At 44.2% G+C, this 22,793-nt stretch overlaps 1 protein-coding gene across 1 annotated transcript in view; it reads left to right on the top strand.

Annotated features, from left to right (window-relative positions):
• The window catches only part of LOC147901384 (triosephosphate isomerase, chloroplastic-like), a 44,306-nt gene that overhangs the window by 6,694 nt on the left and 14,819 nt on the right, over positions 1 to 22,793 (top strand). Inside the window, exon 2 of the mRNA XM_087376045.1 lies at positions 13,843 to 13,869. Within this exon, the coding sequence (XP_087232171.1) occupies positions 13,843 to 13,869 (27 nt within the window). The remainder of the gene's footprint in view (positions 1 to 13,842; positions 13,870 to 22,793) is intronic.

The raw sequence follows: 22,793 nt of genomic DNA, 5'->3' as shown, positions 1-22,793 counted from the left end.
AATCCAAGTGTCCATAAATATGTAGTTTCTCTGGCAAAGGGCAGTGATAAAGAGGTTTGATACATGGTGTGGAGGTGGATATTCAAGGCTACGAGGATGCCTTGAATTTCCAAATTATGCATCTTGATAGAAGTGATGTTGTTCTTGGTCGAGAATGGTTGTATAGTCTTGGGCATAGCTTGCATCGGAGTTATTAGAATAACTTCATTATATTTGAAAAAGATGGCAGAGTCTTCCAGCTTCTGGGAGAACATGATGTACCCAACTCTTCTCGTATTTATTTGATGGAATTGGAACAACTTCTATAACAATAAGAATCATGAATGCAAGGTATATCTTTGTGAACTTACTTCTATTGGTGATTTTACTTCTGCCACATATGAAAAGCATAAAATTTCTCGAGTTGTTAAAAAGTATTATCCTTCTTTTGATGATTTAATGGTTGAATTTAAAGATGTTTTTTTAATGTGATTTGTCTGATGGTTTACCTCCCGAGAGAGATGTAGATCATAAAATAGGATCGATTATGTTAGGAAGTGCCAAATTTATCCTAGTAACTCACCTTTGTCTTCACCATTTTTACTGCATAGATTACCGAGCCTTAAATAAAATCACAATAAAAAATAAGTATCCTATGCCTCGCATTGATGGGCTCTTTGATCAATTGCAAGGGACATAATATTTTACTAAAATTGAGTTAAGATCAAGATATCACCAAGTGCGAATCATTATCAGTTTAGAGTTGAAACCGGCACTAAAGGGCAGTGAATTGTAACTAACTGAGCATTCACACCATTCAGAACCACATTGCACGATTTTCAGCCACTTCTATTAATTAAATGCCATTGATAAACAATCTTTGAAAACAGTTAAAGGGAGGCTAGAGTGCCTATGCTCAGTAACCAGACACAAGACACCCACTAGCCCCAAATGCTTTGGCACCCCTTTGGGTATTTATTAAATTCTTAAAAAATGGAATCTACTTTACAACAAGGGCTCACCCTTGTACTATGCCTCTTGCAATTCCACTGTTTGAGCCAGACCTTGGCTTCATAGGCATCCAATTCTAGTGCACACGCTAGTACCCAATTGCCAGGGCAAGACTAAGGCATTCCTCAATGACTCTGCCAATTGAGTGCGACAAGGCATCAATGCAAGTCCCTAAAAGTGCTCAAATAGCCTCAAGGCATTTAAATGGAGTACAAAACTCCTCTGGAGCCTTCCCAAGCACACCCTCTGTAACTGAGTGTCTTTTCACAACCTGAAGGGTCCTAGAGAGAGCTTCACAACAAAATGCAACAACAAGCTTCTAGAAATGACAAATTCGAAATCAAAAGAGGGCCAGAGCGACCATACCCATTGTCCTTGGAAGAGGGGCGAGCTCAACCCTCACACCTATCCCCTGTCCAGGCTCCCAACGGTGCACGGTGTCCCTCAGCCACGGACCAGAGAAGTAAAAGGAGCAGAATTCATCTCCAGAGGGCAGCAGATTCTAGAGCAAAGGTTAGTAGGGGGAATGGGCAGCTAGGAGAGTGAAAGAGAGAATGCTCTGGAACTAGAGAGAGGAAGAGAGCAAGCAGGTCTCAAGCAGAAGAGGATGAGCGATCAACTAGCAATGAATGCCTCTAGATTCATGCAACATGAAACAGTCCATACAGCCTGCGTTGAATCGTCCGTGCAGCAAGAGGAAATGTCCGTACAGCCACCAATTAATGCATTTCAGCCGCCTTGGTTTGTGTGCGAAGCAAACATAGTGTTCTGTACAGTCCATCTTGGGAAGCGTGCCAGTCAACCGTACTATCTGTACAGCCTTGAAGATGCCTCAAAATGTGTGCCACTCAATACAAAACGGCTATACATCCACCTTGGGATCAGCACCGGCAGTCCGTACAACAGTATGGACTGCCTCGAAGTGCGTGAAGCAGCAAAAGATGTGGAGAGACAATTTTGAAATGCGTGCCAAAGCTCAACCTTGCAAAATGTGCAATTAAAAAACCTGTAATGCTTGAAGGAGGAGAGAGGGAGAGGGTGGTTGGGGTGCATGAGGGGCTGCCACGTGGCCCCCTCATTAATGCTCTAACCCACCCTACCAAGCACAATGTTGGTTGCCCCTTGGGCCCAACATTTAGACCCCTCTTTAATGCCTTAGTCTAGCCCTCGGACCTAGTGGGCACACTTAGAATCTGCCCCTAGGTGTTAGAAATGGACCAACAGAGGGTACACACAGCGGAGGACTGATAGAATTGCCCAGGAGCTCACTAGTGTGGTGTGGGGTGGAATCACTAACTTCTTTAACTTATGTGCATCACATAGATGTGCAGACTCATCAGTAGACAATGAACCAGCCAGATATAGAAACCACCAAAATAATATATTTCCATCCAAAGCTATGGACGCAATACAAAAGAGATAGATCGAGAGTCCCACCAATGGTGTGCCCCCTCTTGCCCCCGCCCCCCTCCAAATCCTTTGTGGCTTGTGGGTGGGGAGGTGTCATGAGGGCAAAGTCCTCACCTCAAAATTCACTTTTTCCTTTGCTCCCCGGGTTGGTCCCTTACCGGGATCCCAAAGCACCGCTTGACTTAATGGTTTTGGCAACTGCCTTGCTGAGTGGAAATTTCACCTGACTGAAGTCCTTCACCTTCACAAAGGTTCCCAGACCTTCAGATGCTCCAAGGAACGGACATAAGCTCCTTCCGTGGACTGCTTTCTAAGAAGTAGCTTTTCTTCTCATAAAGCTTGTTGGAGCGCCTTACACCAAAAGAAATGCCTTCCTACCTCCTCAGGAGCCTTAGAACACGTGGTCCTCTGATCTTACCACAAGGTACTTGTCCTATCTGCCGGCTATCTCTAGACTCGAGCCCGCTTGCTCTACCTAGAGCGTATGTAAAGTCTCCGTCCAGATCACAACACCTTGCTGCCCTGAGAGACAGCCAAGGTTCACAGCCCTTGAGAGCTCAGTCTGCAGCACACCTTCTACTCTCCTTCACCTCCGGGATGAGGCCCAAGGATGTGTCTTCTGGCTGATCCTGTCTGCTGCCTTTTCTGCTGAACTGTTGGATGATAAGTCAGGCCTCAAGGACCTGCTTTTATAGGTCACAATGCCCTCCATATGAACCGACTAGCAGCCCCAAAAATAGCCGACGAGTCTCCCTACTGGCCGACTTCTGCTGACTCCCAAAAACCGACTTGGGGCCCTCATAACCAGGCCAACAGGCCCTCAGTTCCACGCAGGGGCCCAGCCCTCCTGGTCTGCCATAACTTGACCTGGTTGGCTGGCTCCCACCAGCCCAACCAGTCTGCTCCTTGGCCAACCCCTTCCTAGGCTGCCTTGCCATCTTTGCCAGGCCTGTTTGCAGGCCATAGACCTGCCTAGATACTTGTCCATCCCAGGCGCATCTGACCTGGGTTCATCCTGCCATGTGTCGCTACATACAGCCACTCGGCGCCTCTGTCTGGAGCTCCAACTCGCCACTGATCTTCTCCTGGACCTGCTTCTGCCAGTCGCCTTATCCATGGTGCTGATCCATACTCCCAGATGGCTCGAGGTACTTCTCTAGATGTGCTGCCCACATGACAGCCATGATGCTGTCCATGTGGCAGCCCCTTTCTCTCTTTTTCTGTGGGGTACTGCCCATGTGGCAGCCCCCTCTCTATGTTCTTTCCTTTGGGCATGTCCTGCCCTAGGTCTCCCTCCCGCATGCTCTCCTCATATGGGGGCTTACAGATGGGGAGGTGACCTTTCCAATACTAGGGTCTTCTAGGAAGTTAGCAGTTCGTCTAGGCCAGCCCCCTACGGCCAAACTATCCTCCGGTTTGTCCACAGGGTTATTTGCACATGAAATTCATGTTCCCGCCGTGACATATCCCCCTCTTGAGACAGCAGACAATCTCGTTTGCTGCTACAAATCGCAACAAATAAACAACAATGAAAGAGGCATGAATAGCCCATACCAGATAATACATGATCTGTGATATACACCAGCAATGATGATATGGTATAGGAGAGCACACAATTCCATCCATACATCAATGCATCAGTACAATCATCACAGAGGTCTCATGGCAGAAATACAGTCAGCATTCAGTACCTCGGGTGAGACCTGTAGTGTCACCAAGTGACCTCTAGAACGTGAGCTTGTCTATCTTGAAGGGGTGGAGTGCAACCATTGATTCAAAAAGTCATGACCATGCCTTTCCAGCGAGGAAGAGGATTCCATAGAGGCAAAGGTAGAAACATTGGTTGATTCAACACTCTGGGAAGGAGAAACGATTCATAGCCATGGTAGATAGTCTCCATCATCATCAGGACATCAACATCAGCACCATGGTCCTTGAGCTCAACATCTTAATGAGTTCCAATGATACAAATGAATTTCTTTGCCTACACCATCAGATAGTGCACAGTCTACAGTGACCACACAGAGTAAAGGCAAAGAAAATTCAACACTATGGACATAGCCACTATCGTGGTCATCACTGATATCCTAGAAAGTTCCACCATAAATCTTAGAAAATCTACTCGTGGTTGAAAGGAACATGAAAGATGGATCTATAAGAGCACTTTACATTCAAGGCCAAATTGATGAATTCGACAAACTAACCTCATTCCAAGAAGCAGTTAAAGTTTCCGAGTAGCAACATCAATGGATGAAGAGTGCAATACTCATCTCGAGAGCCAAATTTGGAATTTGACAAACCTCTCTGCTAAGGAAAAGCCCAAAGGTTAGCAAATGGTTTACAAAGTCAAGCTCAACTCAAATGCAGAAGCTGACAAGTATAAAGCCACATTGGTTGTGAAGTGATATGCCCAAGAGTATGGAACAGATTCAGAAGAGGCCTTTGGGCTAGTTGCAAAGATGATCACCTCGGGAGAACCATAACTCTTGCTTGACACTTTGATTGGCCCATCTACTAGATGGATGTGAAGGATTTGAATGAGGAGATTTATGTGACACAGCCTCCAAGGTATATTGATAGTGGCATGAAAAGAAAGTTTGCAAGTTGCAAAAATCTCTTTATGGTTTGAAACAAGAACCTTGTGCATGGAATGCAAGGATTCACTTCATTTTGTGGAATTTGGCTTTTAACCATCGGATTCAAATGTGCCCCTCTACATCAAGAAGACAATAGAAGACATCCTTCTTGTGATTCTTTATGTTGATGACTTGATCATCACTGGTTTCAATGGACATCTCATCTCATAAGCAGAAGGTCAGCTCACCTTGTAGTTGTTCATGAAGGATATATGAGAAACTCCATGATTTTCTTGGGATAGAAATATGGAGGGATGACACATGGATCACACCTTCTAAGGGCAAGTACACAGAAAGGGTACTAAAGCAGTTTCATCTACATGATTGCAAGCCACTCCCATCTCCTATGAAAAGCAACATCAAATGATCAGCAATCGACAATTCGGATCCTCATCAATATAGACAACTCATCGACAGCTTGATCTATTTGTTTATCACCAAGCCTAGGTGTGTGTGCTTACTTAGTTCATGCAAAATCCCAAAAAGACTCACCTCATTGCAGCAAGATATTGAGCTATATGCATGCTACATGTAATTATGGATTGCATTATGCCAGGTCATCGGACTTACAATTCCATGAATACATTGATGCTGATTGGGCAGGAAGTGTAACATATCTACCATTACATATAGCTCCAGTCTTGGCTTCGCTGATTTGTCATGGCAAAGCAAGAAGCGACGGATAGTGGCCTTGTCTTCCATCGAAGCAGAGTACAAACGAGGATCCACCAATGCTGGATGTGATGAAGTTTGGTTTAGAAGGCTTCTATAAGAGATGGAGATTCCTTCTAGAGACCCTACAATTCTCTATTATGATAATACGAGCAACATCCAAGAACCAGGTGTTTCATGTAGAATCGAACACATTAAAGTGCATTATCACTTCCTTCATGAAAAGTCCTTAGTGAAAAGATAAACTTGGTTCACTGTGCAAAACGAGAACAGATTGTCTATAATTTCACGAGCCACTTTCCCTTGATAAGTCCTCACGCTTTGACATCAACTTAGTCTTTACTAGTTGCAACTTAAGAGAGGGAATTGAAGGATAAGTTGTACAAGATGTATTCACTGTAAAGACTTCCGTTGCATAGTCACTAGAACCAAAACATACTATTGCGAATATTGGCTAGAAAGTCCAAAAAAATATCCTTTACATGCACCCTCTAGTTACGCATTGCATTTTAAGAGGAGGTGTTAAGAATAGTGTGAATTGCATAGGGTTTTCTCATTTCTCTTGTAGTCCTTTAGATTCATACTTTGATTTGATTTTGGAAAGGTAGATGCTTCAAAGATTCCTCTCCTTTAACTTGGCAAGGAAGAATTTGTGGGTCACGCTGCGATTATCAAGTTTGGGGACCATTTTGATATCTTTGAGGGAGTTGTGATTTGCCCTTTTTTTGTTTATTTTCAGCAAGAATGGGCACTCCCGAAGGATTCCACATCTTATGTGTGGCGATGGAAGATTTTTTGCCTCTCTAGCTTGATCTTTTATATGTGCTTGCCAGCTGTAGTCCCTCAATGATGTGGAAGGGGAGAGTGGGAGCACACCGACACACACAAGCAGGATAAACACAAGAAGTGTGGGGATAAAACGTATGTGTGTACCTCCCCTAGCACACAATCAACCTTTTATATGAAAGGATAAGGTTACAACACTAAGTACGGTGTACTTAGTGTACTTAACAAGTACTAAGTGTACTAACTGTACTTGGGTGGCCATAGTGCCTTTACCCCAACAACCTCCCACTTAAAGGCAATATGCCCTCAAGTAAAAAATAAATTAGGCTCAACCTATACCCATCAACTGTCGGCAATGTGCAAACCGCTCTGCAGGCAAGCCTTTTGTCAACAGATCTGCTGGATTATCATCTGTGTGAATCTTGACAAGCTGAATCAGCTTATCATCTATCACCTCCCTAATGAAGTGATACTTCACATCAATGTGCTTTGTCTTTGCATGAAAGACAGGATTGTGTGCCAACTGAATAGCACTTTGACTGTCACAATGCAACAATGGAATATCACCTGTAATGCCCAAGTCTCCCACTAGCCGAGATAACCATAAGGCCTCCTTGCATGCCTCTGTGGCTGCAATATATTCAGCTTCCGTGGTAGACAAGGCTATGCACTGCTGCATCCTTGACATCCATGACACTGCACCTCCAGTGAATGTATAAACATAACCGGTAGTAGACTTCCGGTTATCTGGATGACCAGCAAAATCTGAATCCACATAACCATGCACCTTTGCATCTCGCTTGCCAAAGCATATGCACAACTCCTGTGTGCCCTTCAGGTATCTCATGATACCTTTTACTGCATTCCAATGCTTCTTGCCTGGATTTGCCATATACCTGCTAACCACTCCCACTGCAAACGCAATATCAGGTCTGGTAGCAACCATGGCATACATGAGACTGCCACAAGCTGAAGCATACGGTGGCCATTTCAGCCCTATCAGCATCTGAGTGTGGGCTGTCCATTGCACTGAGTTTCACATACGGAGGCAATGGAGAACTAAGGGTCTTCCCCCCCTCCATATGAAACCTGTGCAATACTTTGCCAATATATTCGGTCTGAGACAAATACAACAAACGCTGTCCCGTGTCTCTCCGTATCCGCATTCCCAGTATGTGACTTGCATCACCAAGGTCCTTCATATCAAAGGCCTCATGCAATCTTTTCTTAAGGTCATCAAGCTCCTTACGAGCTTTACCAGCAATAAGCATGTCATCCACATATAAAATGAGAATGATTAAGCTGCCATTTGCAGCCCTTTTGGTATATAAGCAGTGATCGTCATCACTTCTCCTGAAACCTTGGGACTTCATGAAGGTATCAAATTTCTTATACCATTCCCTTGGTGCCTGTTTCAGCCCGTAAAGGCTCTTTTTAAGCTTGCATACAAGTGACTCCTTGCCCTTGACTGCAAATCCTTTTGGCTGCTGCATGTAGATCTCCTCATGAAGATCACCGTGAAGAAAGGCTGTCTTCACATCCATTTGGCATAATTCCAAATTCTCACATGCAACAAAGCAAGTACAATCCTGAGTGTGGTCATCTTAACCTCTGGAGAAAAGATCTCATCAAAATCAACACCATACTCCTGCTTAAAGCCCTTGGCAACCAACCTGGCTTTATACCTTGGCTTAGCTCCAAGTGTGACTTTCAATCTATACACCCACTTGCATGGCAGTACTTTCATGCCCTTAGGCAACTGCACCAATTCCCAAGTACCATTTTATGGAGACTGTCCATTTCAGACTTCATGGCTAGTTCCCATAGCCTTTTATCATGCATTTGCACGGCTTCCTTGTAACAGGAAGGTTCTCCACAATCTGTAAGCATAATAAAATCTGCTCCTGGAACAAATTTGTCTGGCGGTTTCATTTGTCGAGTGGACCTTCGGACCCATTGGTCTTGCTGTCCAACTTGCTGCTCACCTAAAACAGGTTGCTGTTCCCATTGATCAGGCTGCAGAATTATGCCTGGGAGGTCTTCCAAAGGTGGCATGTCCCGTAGTACATCTTCCGCCACTGCGGGCTGTCCATTTGGACCTGCTGCAGCATCATGCATTGGCTGATTACGCTGCTGTTGTGGCTGATTTGCAGCCTGCCTGAATTGTACAGGATGTCCCGAGTCATCAATGTCAACCTCTGAAGCATCAGAAGGCTTATTTGCTGCCTTAAACATACATGACTCATCAAATAATACATCATTGCTGCGCATTAGCTTCTTATTCACAGGATCCCATAGGTGGTAACCCATCTCACCACTGTCACCATATCCAAGAAAAATGCATTTAAGAGACTTAGGATCAAGCTTGCTGCGATCTTCTCTGCGTATATGCACGTACGCAGTATAGCCAAAGACCCTCAAGTGCTTATAGGAAGGAGGTTTTCCTGTCCAAAGTCCTCTGGCACTCTGCCATCTAGTCTTTTATTTGGTGACCTATTGATGAGGTGTACTGCTGTTTTTACAGCTTCAGCCCAAAATCCATGAGGTAAAGCAGCATGTGACATCATAGAGCGAGACTTTTCCTATATGGTTCTATTCATACGCTCTGCAGTGCCATTTTGCGCTGGACTGTAAGGAGCAGTGAGTTCTCTTTTAATACCTCTAGCATCACAAAATGCATTGAATGCATTAGACATATACTCCCCACCGTTATCTGACCGCAAAGCCTTCAGTGTTCTGCCTGTTTGGTTCTCAACCATAGCAAGCCATTTCTGGAACACTGGAAAGACATCACTCTTCAATCGAAGAGGATACACCCACACCTTCCTTGTGGAATCATCTATAAATGTGACAAAGTACCGTGCACCTCCAAGTGAAGGACTAGGCATCTCACACACGTCTGTATGCACAAGCTCAAGTTGAGCATCTTTATGTCCTAATCTCCTTTTATGAGGACACTGTAACTGTCTACCATATATGCAGTGCTCACAAAACTTTAAATCAGAAAATTTAAGAGATGGTAAGTAGCCAAGGCGAGCCAATTGCTCCATTCCACTTATGCTCATATGTCCCATCCGGCTATGCCACATAGAAATATTCGGCAGCTCGGTGGCATGAATATTAGCATGATTACATACTTTAGCATGAAGAGTATACATTGTGTCAACCTTAGAGCCTTTGGCAACAACCAGGGCACCTTTGGTGACCTTCCAGAAACCATGACCAAAGCTGGTCACAAAACCTTCGTCATCCAACATGCCAGTAGAAATCAGATTTTTCTTGACTTCGGGTACATGCCTAACATTGTGAAGCATAAGCTGAGTACCATCAGCAAATACAAGCCTGACATCTCCAACACCAACAATACTGCATGCATGATTATCCCCTAGAAAAACGACTCCATTACTGCCTGCTGCATATCTTACAAACAATTCTTTGTAAGGTGTAACATGGAATGAGGCACCTGAGTCAATGATCCAAGAGTGCATGTCTACAAAATCTCCTGCATGGAGAGAATGAGCATCCAAAGTAGAGAGAAATAGAACCTCTCCCTCACTGTCATAACCGTGTGTAGAATGAAGCTCTTCAATCTTCACACTGCTCTTGCCATTGCTTACTGGTACAATTGCTTTTGCATCTGATGCATCAGTGTTTTTGGCTTTGTCTCTCTTATCATTTTTCAGTTTAAAGCACTGCTTTTTAGTATGTCCCTTTTTGCCACAGTAGTAGCACTCAACATCTTTGTTGGAGCGGGACTTGCTCCTCCCTTTTCCCCTTTCCTGAGATTTGCCTCTTTGCTGACTTCTCCCCCTTGCATTTAAGGCATTGTTAGGCTTTACTGCATCTTGAGCTTTCAGCTTCTGCTCTTCTTGCAAAATCAGCCCTGTGATATCTGAAAAACTTATGAAAGTGTTTGCATTTGTTACAGCTGTGGTGAATGTATCCCAACTTTCAGGAAGAGAAATCAAGAGTGCCATACCCTTGGTTTCCTCATCCACCACATATTTTTGATTTGCAAGTTGAGTGACAATTGAATTAAACTCATTGAGATGTGCATCCATGGAGGTCCCTTCCTTCATCTTCAGATTGAAGAACTTGCGCAGCCAATATATCTTTGTGGCTACACTCTGCTGCTCATATGTGTCCTGTAGCTTTTTCCACACACCCCAGGCTGTTTTTTCACCATCCACATTCCAAACAACACTCTCATGGAGTGACAATTCAATTATGGACTTTGCTGACAGATCAGCTAGTGCCCAAGCATCATCAGATGTGCCAGTGGGCTTCACACCTTTGTGTATAATAGGAGCATGAAACTGCCTGAGAATTAGCACATTCAGGACCATCTTTTTCCACATTGGGTAGTTAGCAGCACCCTGCAACTTTTTAATATTGAGAAGAGAAGATTCCGAGGATGAAGCCATTACAATCAGCAAGAAATATAACCCACACTTGGGTGCCTGACTCCTTGCAAACTAAGTGCACAGATGCACTTGTAGTTGTGCTCAAAAGTTAATTCCTGCAATTTTCTCCCACTTAACAGTAAATACTGTCTGTTTCCTGCCAGCTGCAGATCCAGAAAAGCAATACTTAATGCATTAATTGAGGCTCTGTAGTACAGTACAGCAGTACCTTGATTTGACACAATGTATGTCCCTGCTGTAACAGTGAAAACAGCACTGTTTTATGCACTTTAAACTTCAGTAAAGTGACTGTTTACAGTCCAAAAATTGACTCCGGACAGTACCCGACTGTACTTTCGAGTACAGCAACAGAAATTGACTGTATAACTGTCCAAAACTGTCAGAATTAGACTTTCTCTTGTCTCTATAACTGTGTTACACAGTTTAGAACTGGAATGAGGCAAAAGCCCCTTGACTAGAAGCCAATTTTGAAGATTTTAGTGCATACACCGCTTTCCCAAAGCTCCACTGATCACATAAAGCATCTAGGTGTTTCCCCCAACACTGATATGCATAACAATGTCAAAAGCCCCAATTCATATGCATCTGCCACTGTCCCGTAAGTCATAAAATGCATCAAATCCTTGCACAAATCAACTCCAATCAGGAGGATATACGCAAATAAGTGCGTGTATAAGCCAATGCTTGGCTGTGGCTACAAAAGCCCCTTGATTCTACAATTCAAAAAATGAGAATTTCTCTCACATAGGAGGCATAGATCTGCAGATCTGCCTCACTGACAATACATCTGACCCACAATGCTCAAGTGTGAGCTCAGAAATTGCGCTGGGACAGAAAAGAACTGAAGGCTGAAGGAACCAAAAAAAAACGGGTGAAGCGGGCTGCTCTACGATCGTGAACGTCTCCGAGCTCTCCGGCGATGACGATGGCGAGGACATGCACCTGTGGCCACGTGTGGCGCTGATGGCGGAATTGCTGGCGCCGCCTGGCTTGCTGCTGGTGGTGCCGTTGGCGTCGTTGGTGGCCTTGGCCCTGGCGTCATCGGTGGCCTTGGCGCTGGCATCGCCGGTGGCCTTGGTGCTGGCGTCGCCGATGGCCTTGGCCCTGGCGACGAACAGCCTCGAAGGCTGCTAGCGCTGGCAGCGCTGGCAGCTTAACGTAATGGCGAGGAGAGCAAGAGCAGCTGTCGGGGCTGTAGTCACAACACACGAGGATGGCGCATCGACGAGGTTGGTAGGGGCCTGTGCAAGGCTGGCGATGACATAGTGAAGCAGCAGATGGACGAGGAAGAAGGGGTCACGGGACAGCCCAAGCTGGTCCTCCTCCTCCACCACTTTGAGTGGGCTGGTGAGGATTGGATGCAAGGGTGTGGGAGCGGATCAAAGGCCTAGCAGCTCTGATACCAGTTGTGGAAGGGGAGAGTGGGAGCACACCGACACACACAAGCAGGATAAACACAAGAAGTGTGGGGATAAAACGTATGTGTGTACCTCCCCTAGCACACAGTCAACCTTTTATATGAAAGGATAAGGTTACAACACTAAGTACGGTGTACTTAGTGTACTTAACAAATAAAGTACTAAGTGTACTAACTGTACTTGGGTGGCCATAGTGCCTTTACCCCAACAAATGATCGGCTGGAAAAATTGACATTCATGGAAGATTGTGTAGCACAATAGTTATATTTCTCTCATTTTATGCACATGCACATGAGAAAGCAAAAATCATAGCATTTACCTTGAGAGAAGTACTAGAAATTCACACATTGTTGTGTGTAATAATTCACGAGGTCTTGATATCCGAATTCTCAAAGAAATAGAAATAATCATTGCATTATCTTGTGAGACATACTAGCATATAACACAAGATATCTGCAAGTGAGGTATTTCTATATTTTTTTTGGGTAGGTATGATGTGCCATATTATTGGTGGGGTTTGATGAGCTAAGTATAGATGCCTTCATGTGCACATATGAAGGAGTTTATTTTAAAAGCTTTGAAATGGACTCTCATGGAATCAATTCTCATTTTTACTAGGAATTTGTGGGTGTCCAAATATATCGAGGACAAGGTGTTTCATCATGCACAATCTCAATTTCATTGGTGGGGAATATTACCTGCACTTTTTATCGATACATATCCATTCTCAGAGACCTATGTATCATGTGTCTTTAGTACATATTACTAAGATGTTTGTTTCTTTGTTTGTGTCATGCTAGAAGGTGCACAGTCTAGTTTTGAAGTTCAACCATTCGAGAGGGTATGCTGTCAATATATTGGGGTTGATGTCACACCCATAACTTGCACAATACGCAAGTGCTTGTTCAATCACCCATAGGTTGTCCTATGTTCCATAGATTGCACATGAGCACATTTGTTTTGTGTACACACAAAATGTTGATATGGGCCCATGGTTTGTATTTTTTAGAATAGGTAGCTTCATCAGGTTAGTTTGTTTGGGGGAAGCACCGAAGCTCTTTCTTAATTGATTTTAACGATTTTGATTGACTGATGTTTTCAATTTTGGGTCTCTTTGTTAATAAATACTATCAAAAGCAATGAGACCAAACACTACCTTCTTAAGGTGTTTGAGAATTAAAGCCAGGCTTTGTTTTTTTTAAAGACTAATTAATTTCTACATCATATACATTTTAGCCTTATGGAGGTATATTTTAAGTCTATCGGATTACTTTGCTTTTCAACTATGTTGAGCTTTGTTAAACTTGGTTTTAGGTAAAAGGAAATGAATGCAGGAGGTATATGTGTGTATTCATACCCATACAATTATAATGCACTTACACCTACATAGCAAATGATTGCTCGCACAATTTGCACACAAAGAAGTCTTGTGTAAAAATTTAAGTTCAAGCAAATTGTTTAGAGACTTAAACATTGATTACTTTGTTGCTATTGTTTGTCTTGCAGTTTTTTGTTGGAGGCAACTGGAAGTGTGTATGTTCTTCCTTTTATACTATTTCCCGCTTTTTTTTGTAATGAGCATGGTGCATAGTTTTTCAAATTACATTTTGTTTTGATTTGTGAATTTCTTGCTCTAGGATTTAGTGTGATAATTTGTGGGAGGGATAGTTTTGTGATTATCTTCTATACATTGTGTTGTCAATTAAAAAATTAAAGAAGTTGGTATTTTGGCCATATCCATTTTTAATTGGAATTCCCCTCGTGACAAGCCATTGTTTTATCTTGTAATTGGACTAGAAAATGCCTTGTCATCTTGTCCCCTTGCCGTACCTTAGATGGTGAAAATAAATAGCTTCCACGTGCCTTACTCCTCTGCCATAGGCATGCTTTGAGAAAATCACCTTTTTGCTTGTCCTCTTCAAACTCCAAATGAGGACAACAATGAGGCAGCACATTTTGCTCATGATGAGTGGGGCACTTGTTGTGACATGTGTTATGCTCTAGCCGAGATAGCATGACCTCGGAAAGATCGGTGGGCATTTTCCCTTAGATGACCGACTTTTGTAATATTTTATGTGCGTAAATAAAATGGTCAAGGGAAGTAAATGCCAAGGTCCTAGGTGAGGGTGTATTGGCATCGACTAGGTGGTTCTGAGTGCTAAGGCCTAGGTGCACCTAAATGTGTAAAAATGCCAAGGGGCAAATGTTTTAATTGTGCCCCAAGAGAGGGGTAAATGGTGTACCAAGCTAAAGGTCTAAAATGATGACATGTGGCAGGAGGGAACCATCTAGGGAACTGAGGGCTTGTGGATAAGCATGAAGGAAATAAAGTTACGTATCTTTTGTACATGTGATCCATGAGATAGGCTGGGAGGATATCAGTATGCCAACGCCTGTGAATTTGAGTCCGTGAATATTCACAACGAAGGAGAGATTAGTTACGGTTCGTTTCATTTGGTATCAGAGCTTGTAGGTTTAACGAAGAGGGAAGAACCCTTGAAAGAGTCGCAGAGCCTGGGCCTCCCTAGTGGTCCGACAACTGTTGGTGGGATCGTCACGTTATTTTGGTAACCCCTTTCGATGCATCCTCTGGCAGGAAACGCAAGGCTGCGGTTTTGATGAGGAAATAGGTTTTGGAGCTTGTGATCACCCTGTGTATAAATTTTTGCGCAAAGAAGGGCATGTAGGTCGCTTCACTTGTTCGAGAAAAACGAAGGAGAGGACGATGCTTTTTTGTCCTTTGCAAGAGCTTATCCGTTTTTAATCACCGAGTCGACCAAGGCATCTAAAATTCAGAGTTACCCGACGGAGATAGTGCCGAGGCTTTTATTCCTGGGTGATCTGATCATGCGAAGGCTGAGAAGCGGTTGAAGGATCTTCAGATTTCTCAAGCGTAGCGATGGACGATGCACGGGCAGCGGTATGGTCATATGGGTGACTCGTCGATGATGCGTGGTTGACGGGTCCCCCGCTTCCAGATTCACGCCGAGGCCTTCAAGTCATCTAGCAGCTACTCAAAGTAGTAGATAGCGTATCATTCTGAGACAGAGAGCAGGCTTCAAGACATCTACGTTATGTGGATATTTCAGGGAGCAGTGTGAAATTGTGAAATTAGAGACCGTGTCGTTTGGTCTGGTCTAGCTAACTGCAGATAATTCATATGTTCACCAAACTAGAGCCAGTTGGTCCAATTAGTGTAACTAGACAGTTATCCATCTAATTACTGTGGAAAAAAAAAGAAAAAAAAAGAAAAAAAAAAGAGTTTTTTGGCCACCAGTTTCCACTTATCTGCTGTCAATTAATTTCGTGTCAGAAAGACAGAGTTTTGTAGAAACCTAGAGACTTGTAAAGGCTTTGGCAGAAGAATGAAGTCCAGGTGATTTGCGCTACGTGGAGGATCCAGGGAGCATTTTTTTTCCCTTCTATACAACTTTTCAGTTGCAGTCTATTATTCCTGTACAACAAAAGGGGAATTCGAAGTGTGATATACTTTTGGGGTTTTGACGTACGGAAAGAAGTTGAAAAAAAATAAAAATAAATAAATAAATAAAAATTTTCTATTTTCCCTTTTGAAAGAATGGAGACAGAGGGACAAGATTCCAGGGTAAATCCTGGTGAATCTAGAGCGCGATCTACGCAAAAAATGTCCCATCACACAACACCTACTCTGGTGGGTAGGATTTCTGTATTAGAAGATGCTTTACAACAGATCATGAACCAGCAGCTTCAAGTGAATGCTAGTCAAAATGAAATTAGGGAGATGGTGCAAGCCTTGTCGGCTAGACCATCCAGAAATGAAAAGAGCAAAGCTCCAGCAGAGCCAGAGCCCAGTATGCACTCATCAGAACGTGCGAAGGTTAAGGTACCTAATATTGCCAACTATAGACGGGAGAAGTACGCTGGTCGGATGACTGAGCGCAGTTCTGATGTGATCGAGGTTTAGTTACACAAGTGGGAAGAAGCCTTCGCCATTTGTGAAATCAGATCAGATCTAAAAAAAATCCGCGAGACCACTCACTTGTTTATTGAGGCAGCGGATAGATGGTGGATTAAGCAACAGAAAGATCAAGTTGCCCCTACCACCTGGGAAGGGTTTAAAGCTGAATTTAAGAAACACTTTCTTTCACCTGACGAAGAGTCCTGAGCTTGGGATGCTTATAGAAACCTTCGCCAGAGGAATTTGTCGGTGGCAGAGTACACTGACAAGTTTAGGGAATGTGTTATGAAGATAACAGACCCTCTCCCTATGTCGGTTCAGCTGAAAGACTATATCTATGGACTGAACGACAAGATTAAAATGGAAGTTCGGGCTAAATATGTGACTACATTAGATGAATCTATTGCAGTAGCCCTGAACTATGAGGATGCCAGAGGCAGATCTAGTGGATTTGTGCAGGCAGGGACTCAGCATGAGTACCCGAGGAAAGCGGGATTTCAGAGGAAATGGACTTCAAAGAGAAGTGTCTCGCAGCCAAGTGGCCAAACCAAGCAGGTGAAGCCGGTTGAGGGATCAGCAAAGACAAGTACCACGGTTGGGGTGAAAAGGAAAGTAACTCCAATGGCAGCCCGGGCTTGGTCAAAGTCCTTGTTGACCTTTGAACAAAAAGAGAAAGCTAGAAAAGAAGGATTGTGCTTCGGCTGCCTTCAACGACATCAGTGGAAAGATTGTCCACTAAGCAAAGACCGTCGCACGGCCAACATGATAATATCTGAATGCGACACGGAAATGTAGAGAGTCCCAATGCGGAACATATGCAGATGCAATTGGCGGGACCTTCTCAGAGGTTAGTACCTGTGTTGTTAAGTGTGTCTGTTACTAAGTTAGTAAGCAGTGCACCTGATAACATCCTTTCAAAGCCCGCAGCAATGGGGTATACGGCGATGAGCCCGAGTTGATTAAAATGAAAGGGCAAGTAGCCAATCATGATGTGATTGTGTTGTTTGACTCAGCGTCAACGCACAATGTAATCAACTCGAAGCTTATTAAGAGGCTCAAGTTGAAAACTACTCCGTCTGACTATGCTTATACGGTCAGGATGGCAGACGGAAGTTCAATTGAAGTATGGGACCAAAGGGTTACCCAATTGGAACTTCGAATTCAGGACTATGTTGAGAAGTTGGACTTTGAACTGACCAGACTTGCTCACGCAAATATAGCCCTAGGCATGGCTTGGCATTTTTGGTTCATATACTTTAGTGGGTTGGAGCATGCATGGCTTCCACGACGGTGTGTGTCCACACTCGTAGCAGCTTATTATGAGACATCCATTGCAACAAGCCCTTACTGGGTGGTCAGTGGATGTTTCCATGCTTCAGGAATATACAAAACATAGTAGGAGAAAGAGGGCAATCAACTACTGAGAACGAGAGCTCCAAGTATATGTGGAGGCTCTATATAACCCGGCTCCCTGATGGCCCTCTGATGTGATGCAAAGAGCTCACGTATCTGTGTCTATTGGGCTGTCTCCCGTGGTGGCGAGCACCATTTTCAGTCCTCTTGTTGCTCTCGTCTCCTAGGTCTAACACCGTCGTGTGCTGTCTATTTCTCCCTCTTCTCTTCCTTCCCTTTCTCCCCTGTATGCTCTCTCTTTGATAATCACTTTGCCATCCCTATAGGCAGCCCATTTACCTACATCTCTTGCTGCCATAACCATTCCCTCTCTCTGATGCTCCTGCTATAGCAATGTGAGGTCATCATCCAAGTATATTCTGGTCCCCTTCAAGGTTGCCCTCATGCTCATGAGGGTACCTGTCCAAGGGGTCTTGTTGGGGTCTCAGCTTTGCCAACCCCCCTCCATGCTGTCTCGCATGTGAGGTTGACTCCCATTTTGGTAAACAAAATCTTGGCATCTGACATAGAGGTATCTCCAACTGTTAAGCCTCTGACCAAGACATTTAAGGCCATGCTATTCCTTCTTTTCTCTTCTTCTAGAGCTTCAGAGATGACCTCTTTCTTAGGGGCTGCTGGACCCTTCTTAACCACATTCTTCCATTCTAGCATATCTGCATTCCCCTTAGTGATTTGTTGTGTGAACTCAGCATGCTTCCCTTGTATGGTAGTCTGTAAGGCTACCATCTCCTTCTTGAGCTTCTCATTTTCAGATTTCAAATCTTCCATTGCCTTGCACATTCCATCTGGCGTCCCTCACCGGGTTTGCATGCTTAGTAGAGTGCAGTTAATTATCAGTCATCGGGCTTGCATGCTCAGTAGAGCGCAATTAATTACTCGCTGGAGGGGTTCACCTTGGGAAAATTTAGTGTACCATGTGCACCACGTGCATTAGCTTTTGGAAAAATCTTAACAGGATTACAATAATAGAAGGGGGTTTTTAATTTTACTTTTAGAAAAAATCCGTTAGTTCATTAGAAAAAAGGGGTGGTTTTATTGAGGAAAAGTATTTTACTTGAGAGGTTTTCTTAATACCCTTTGAACGCATGTGATACGTAGGGTTTTTTAGTAGTGCACCCACCGAGATTACCATTCATCAGGCTTGCATGCTTAGTAGAGTGTAGGTAATTTTCATAGTTAATTACCAGCTAATTACTAGGACGGTGTCACAAGAATCTATGCGAACTCATTCGGCTGAGGTGGATAGTCTTCTTTGTCAGTGTGTTGGAGCTCTAGCAAAGATATGCAAAGATAATGTGCGAGTAGAATTATACTAGTAATAATAGAAGCAAACCACCATGCTGGTGGTAGTTAGTATCCTAGTGTGCAACCAACCACTACGCTGGCAACCACTTATCCTGTATTAGAGGGGTGGTCAGCCCCTAAAAAAGACCTGAGTAATATATATCTAAGATTGCTGTAATTCTGTCCCCATTGTTTGCACTTTGTTAGTGAGGCTGGTTTTTTCAATTTCCCATGTTTCTTTTTCCTTCTCCCATTCATCTCTCTTGCTCTTCTCCTTCCTCCATTCTTCTTGCATACGCCCTCCCTGTTTCTTGATTTTATTCAATGTTTTGTCAAGATGTGCTTTTTCTGCCATCAATGCCACATTGGTGGTCTCGAGGCTATCCACTTCTCAATCAAGGTCATGCAAATTTTGCTGAGGTGGGTTAGTACCTCAAAAGCATTCTTGGGTGGTGAGCCGGCCATGTAGATTGTCATTGCACTTGCAAGAGCTTTTACATAGCTCCGTGTCGCCATGATGATCTAAACAGTGCGTGAAATGTAACTGTTTACTGTTCAGAAATGAAGAAAGATAGCATCTCAATCTGTCCCTTTTTCTTAATGAAAGGAGGCTGAATATTCTGTTCTTGTTTGCAGGTCCTCCTGTGTGGCCCTATGGGTGTGCCCGCACCTTAAAGGCTGTCCATGACAGTCGTTGAGCAGTCCAAGAGCATTGGGGGGGTTTGGGGTGGGGTTTGGACAGAGAAGCAGCCCACGGGGGCCCTGAGCCCTGTCGCAAGTCGGGGGGGGGGGGCTGACAGCCCTAGTGCCTGTTGTACAGGTGGCGCTGCTGTTGGGAGGCCCTGGTACTGTCGGGGGTGCCCTATGGGCTTCCAGAGGGGCTTTTTTTTTTGGGCCCTGTTGCAAGTTCGAGGGACTCTAAAGCAGGCCCATTTGGAGGCGCAGCAGCTAGGAGCTGGTGTGAGGCGCAGGAGCAGCTGGAAATGGCGCGGGCTGGTACAGCAGTTGTCGCGGCAGGAGCAGAGCTGGTGGGGGTGGCTGAAGGCTGGCAGGGGTAGCTGGAAGGTGGTGCAGGTGGCTGAAAGGCCGGCAGGGGGTGGCTGAAGGCTGGCATGGGGTGGCTGAGGGTGGCGGGGGTGGCTGAAGGCTGGCGACGGGAGGCTGAGAGGCTAGGTGACGGGATGGAGAGGTTGGTGTGGGGTGGCTGAGGGTGGCTGAGAGAGATGATATGATTGTATTAAATTCCCCTTGATACCCTTCAGGATCTATGGTACTGGTGACCACTATTAAACTAAATAGTGGTTCCTTACATCCATTGAAAAGAATTCTCTACAACACCTTCTATGTCATGAGTATTTGCTGCACTATTTTATGCGCCAGCCTGAGGACTTTGTCGCGGTGATCTAGGACTTCTTTTAGGTAGCTTTCAAGTTGTTGGGATGGACTATCCCTGCTGCCATTATACTTTTCTCAGATGTGTGCATATCCTTGGCATTTCAGAAGCACGTGTTGTTCATCTTCTACCTCCCTTGTAGGGCAAACTTTGCATATTCTTTCCTCTCTTGGGATCCTGGGCCACACCCATCTGCCCTTCTCCACCTCTAGGTCATGTGATCTGGTTCTTATTTTGCAAATTAAATGTCTTTTAAACATTCAGATATCTGTCCCAAGGTATTTCTGCATTTCATACCTATCCATCGGATTAATCTTTTGCTTGTAGAAGTGCATTTTTGTTCCTGGGTCTAGCCATATTGTCTGCATTAATAGTTCTTTGATTTCACTTGAGTCATTTGGTATGTCTAGCAGCCTTTATGCCCCAAATCTTCATCCATTCCTCCCCATCTTTGTACCAGCCCGTGGTCCTTGTAGCCTCCATGGCTTTGTGTGGTATCCGATTTGTATCCATTTTTCCGATTTAGTTGAGGTATCCCATGAAAGAGTGCTTTCCACTCCAATGGTAGCATATTGGTCTCAGCCAGTTATATGGGATAGGGTGTCTGTACCTTGACCCCTAGCTCACCTATGAGGAATCGCTTATGCACTGTGTATATTCTTTCCTAGTATGTTTAAGAAAGCCTAGGCATCCATATAGTATTACTGTTTGCACAAGCATAGTGTACAGAAATTTTCTCATCTTCCAATTCCGAATCCAGCCCTAGCTATTTGTGTGTGGTTACTGATTCTAGGGACTCTCCTTCAAATGTGAAGTCCATATACTTGTTTCAGGTCCCAATCACCATTACCTTTGTCTTCGTTATGTTTACGTGCTTACCTGAATATTTGAATAGATTGCTCGGTGCATCTAAGTGTGCTTGCATAGCCCTTTTGTCCTTGGCCAAGAAAACCATGTGATACGCATATATGAGCAACGATAAGGCATAGCTGGCAACTTGGACTCCTCCTTTGCTGTTTGTTTTCATCCAATCTTCCAACTCATCTATGAAGAGGCCGAAAAGACTCAGTGAGAGGGGGCAGCCCTCTTTGAACCCTATGTCACTGTGTATGATAATCTTCCCCCTGTCCGTCTACCAGTGGCTGTGCTAGTTTGGCCGACTTTGAGTTCAACTCGGACGACTTCTTTTCATCCAATCTTCCAACTCATCTATGAAGAGGCGGAAAAGAGTTAGTGAGAGGGGGCAGCCTTGCTTGATCCCTATGTCACTACTAATGATAATCTTCCCTCTAGAAGAGGATCCGTGTACCCGTGGTTGTGCTAGTTGGGCTAGTACCTTCTCGTAAAGTCTGTAAGTAGCTTCTATGGGTTCTGGAGGAACCTAGAGCTTTTCTAGTCTCTGCCATAATTTTTTACTTGGTACCATGTCAAATGCTTTTTGAAATCTACAAAACAACAATAGACAGCCTCTTCTTGTTCTTTGGTCCCTTTGTCGCTGCTCTTATGGCAACCAGTGGTTCACCATTCAGTGCTTGGGACGAAGCTTGCCTGCGATGGTGCCCTAACCCCTTGTGCCTCTGCCCATTGGCTGATTTTTTGCTCAAGGATGGTTCCATGTAGCTTGGCCATCAAGCTACTCACCATGATGGTCTTTGTATTCTTTTGCTACCTTGCTGTATCCTCCTTTGTGGATTGGCACAATCCTGCTTAGTTGCCCGATTTGGGGCACTAAACCTTGTGTGTCTGGGGCTTTTCAATTTGCAAGCCTTTTCAGCCCTTTTTCCATGTCTTTTTCTGTGATAACATTATTTGTTGTTTTGATAGAGAAGTCATGTTTTGTCTTCTCTTCACCATCTCTCCCATAGAAGCCATGTAGCTTCTGGGGTTCTGTTTAAGCTCCTTGAAACCCTCGAGTTGTTTGCTTTTGAGAAAATCCCTCTTCCTGTTTCGTACCATCTGTTTGTAAGCTCCAGCTCTACCCTCCTCCTCATGTGGGTTTGCTTTTTTCCATTTGTTTGCTGTTCTGCATTCCTGGTCGTACCAGGGATTTTGTGGGCATGCGTTTACTTTGCCCCTTGCATTCGTGGGCCGCAGTATTTCTGTCAGGCATTTATCCATTGCTTGGCATGTATGAGGCATCTCACATCGTGATATTTTGCCTCTAAGTTATGCTCATATATGGGGGATTTTTTTATAATCCATTCTCAGCCTAGGTGTGCATTATTTTCCTGATTTTCTGCAGTGACCTTTTCCGCTTTAAATCCCAGTGATATTGCTTTGTGGTCCCAGTCCAAGGTCTCCCTCTCTTCCAAATTATGTCTTGCATTATGTGCCATTGCATATTTGCAACCCAAAACAACTACATAGGGTGAGTAATTGTCTCCCCATGTGGGTGACCTCTCCCATATCCTTTGATGACCTTTTCCATCC

Source organism: Dipteris shenzhenensis, chromosome 6 (genome assembly GCF_047967505.1).
Source record: "Dipteris shenzhenensis isolate YYH24624 ecotype China chromosome 6, Dip_SZ_1.0, whole genome shotgun sequence".
Taxonomy (NCBI): Eukaryota; Viridiplantae; Streptophyta; class Polypodiopsida; order Gleicheniales; family Dipteridaceae; genus Dipteris; species Dipteris shenzhenensis.
This window is presented reverse-complemented; position numbering and strand designations above follow the sequence as displayed.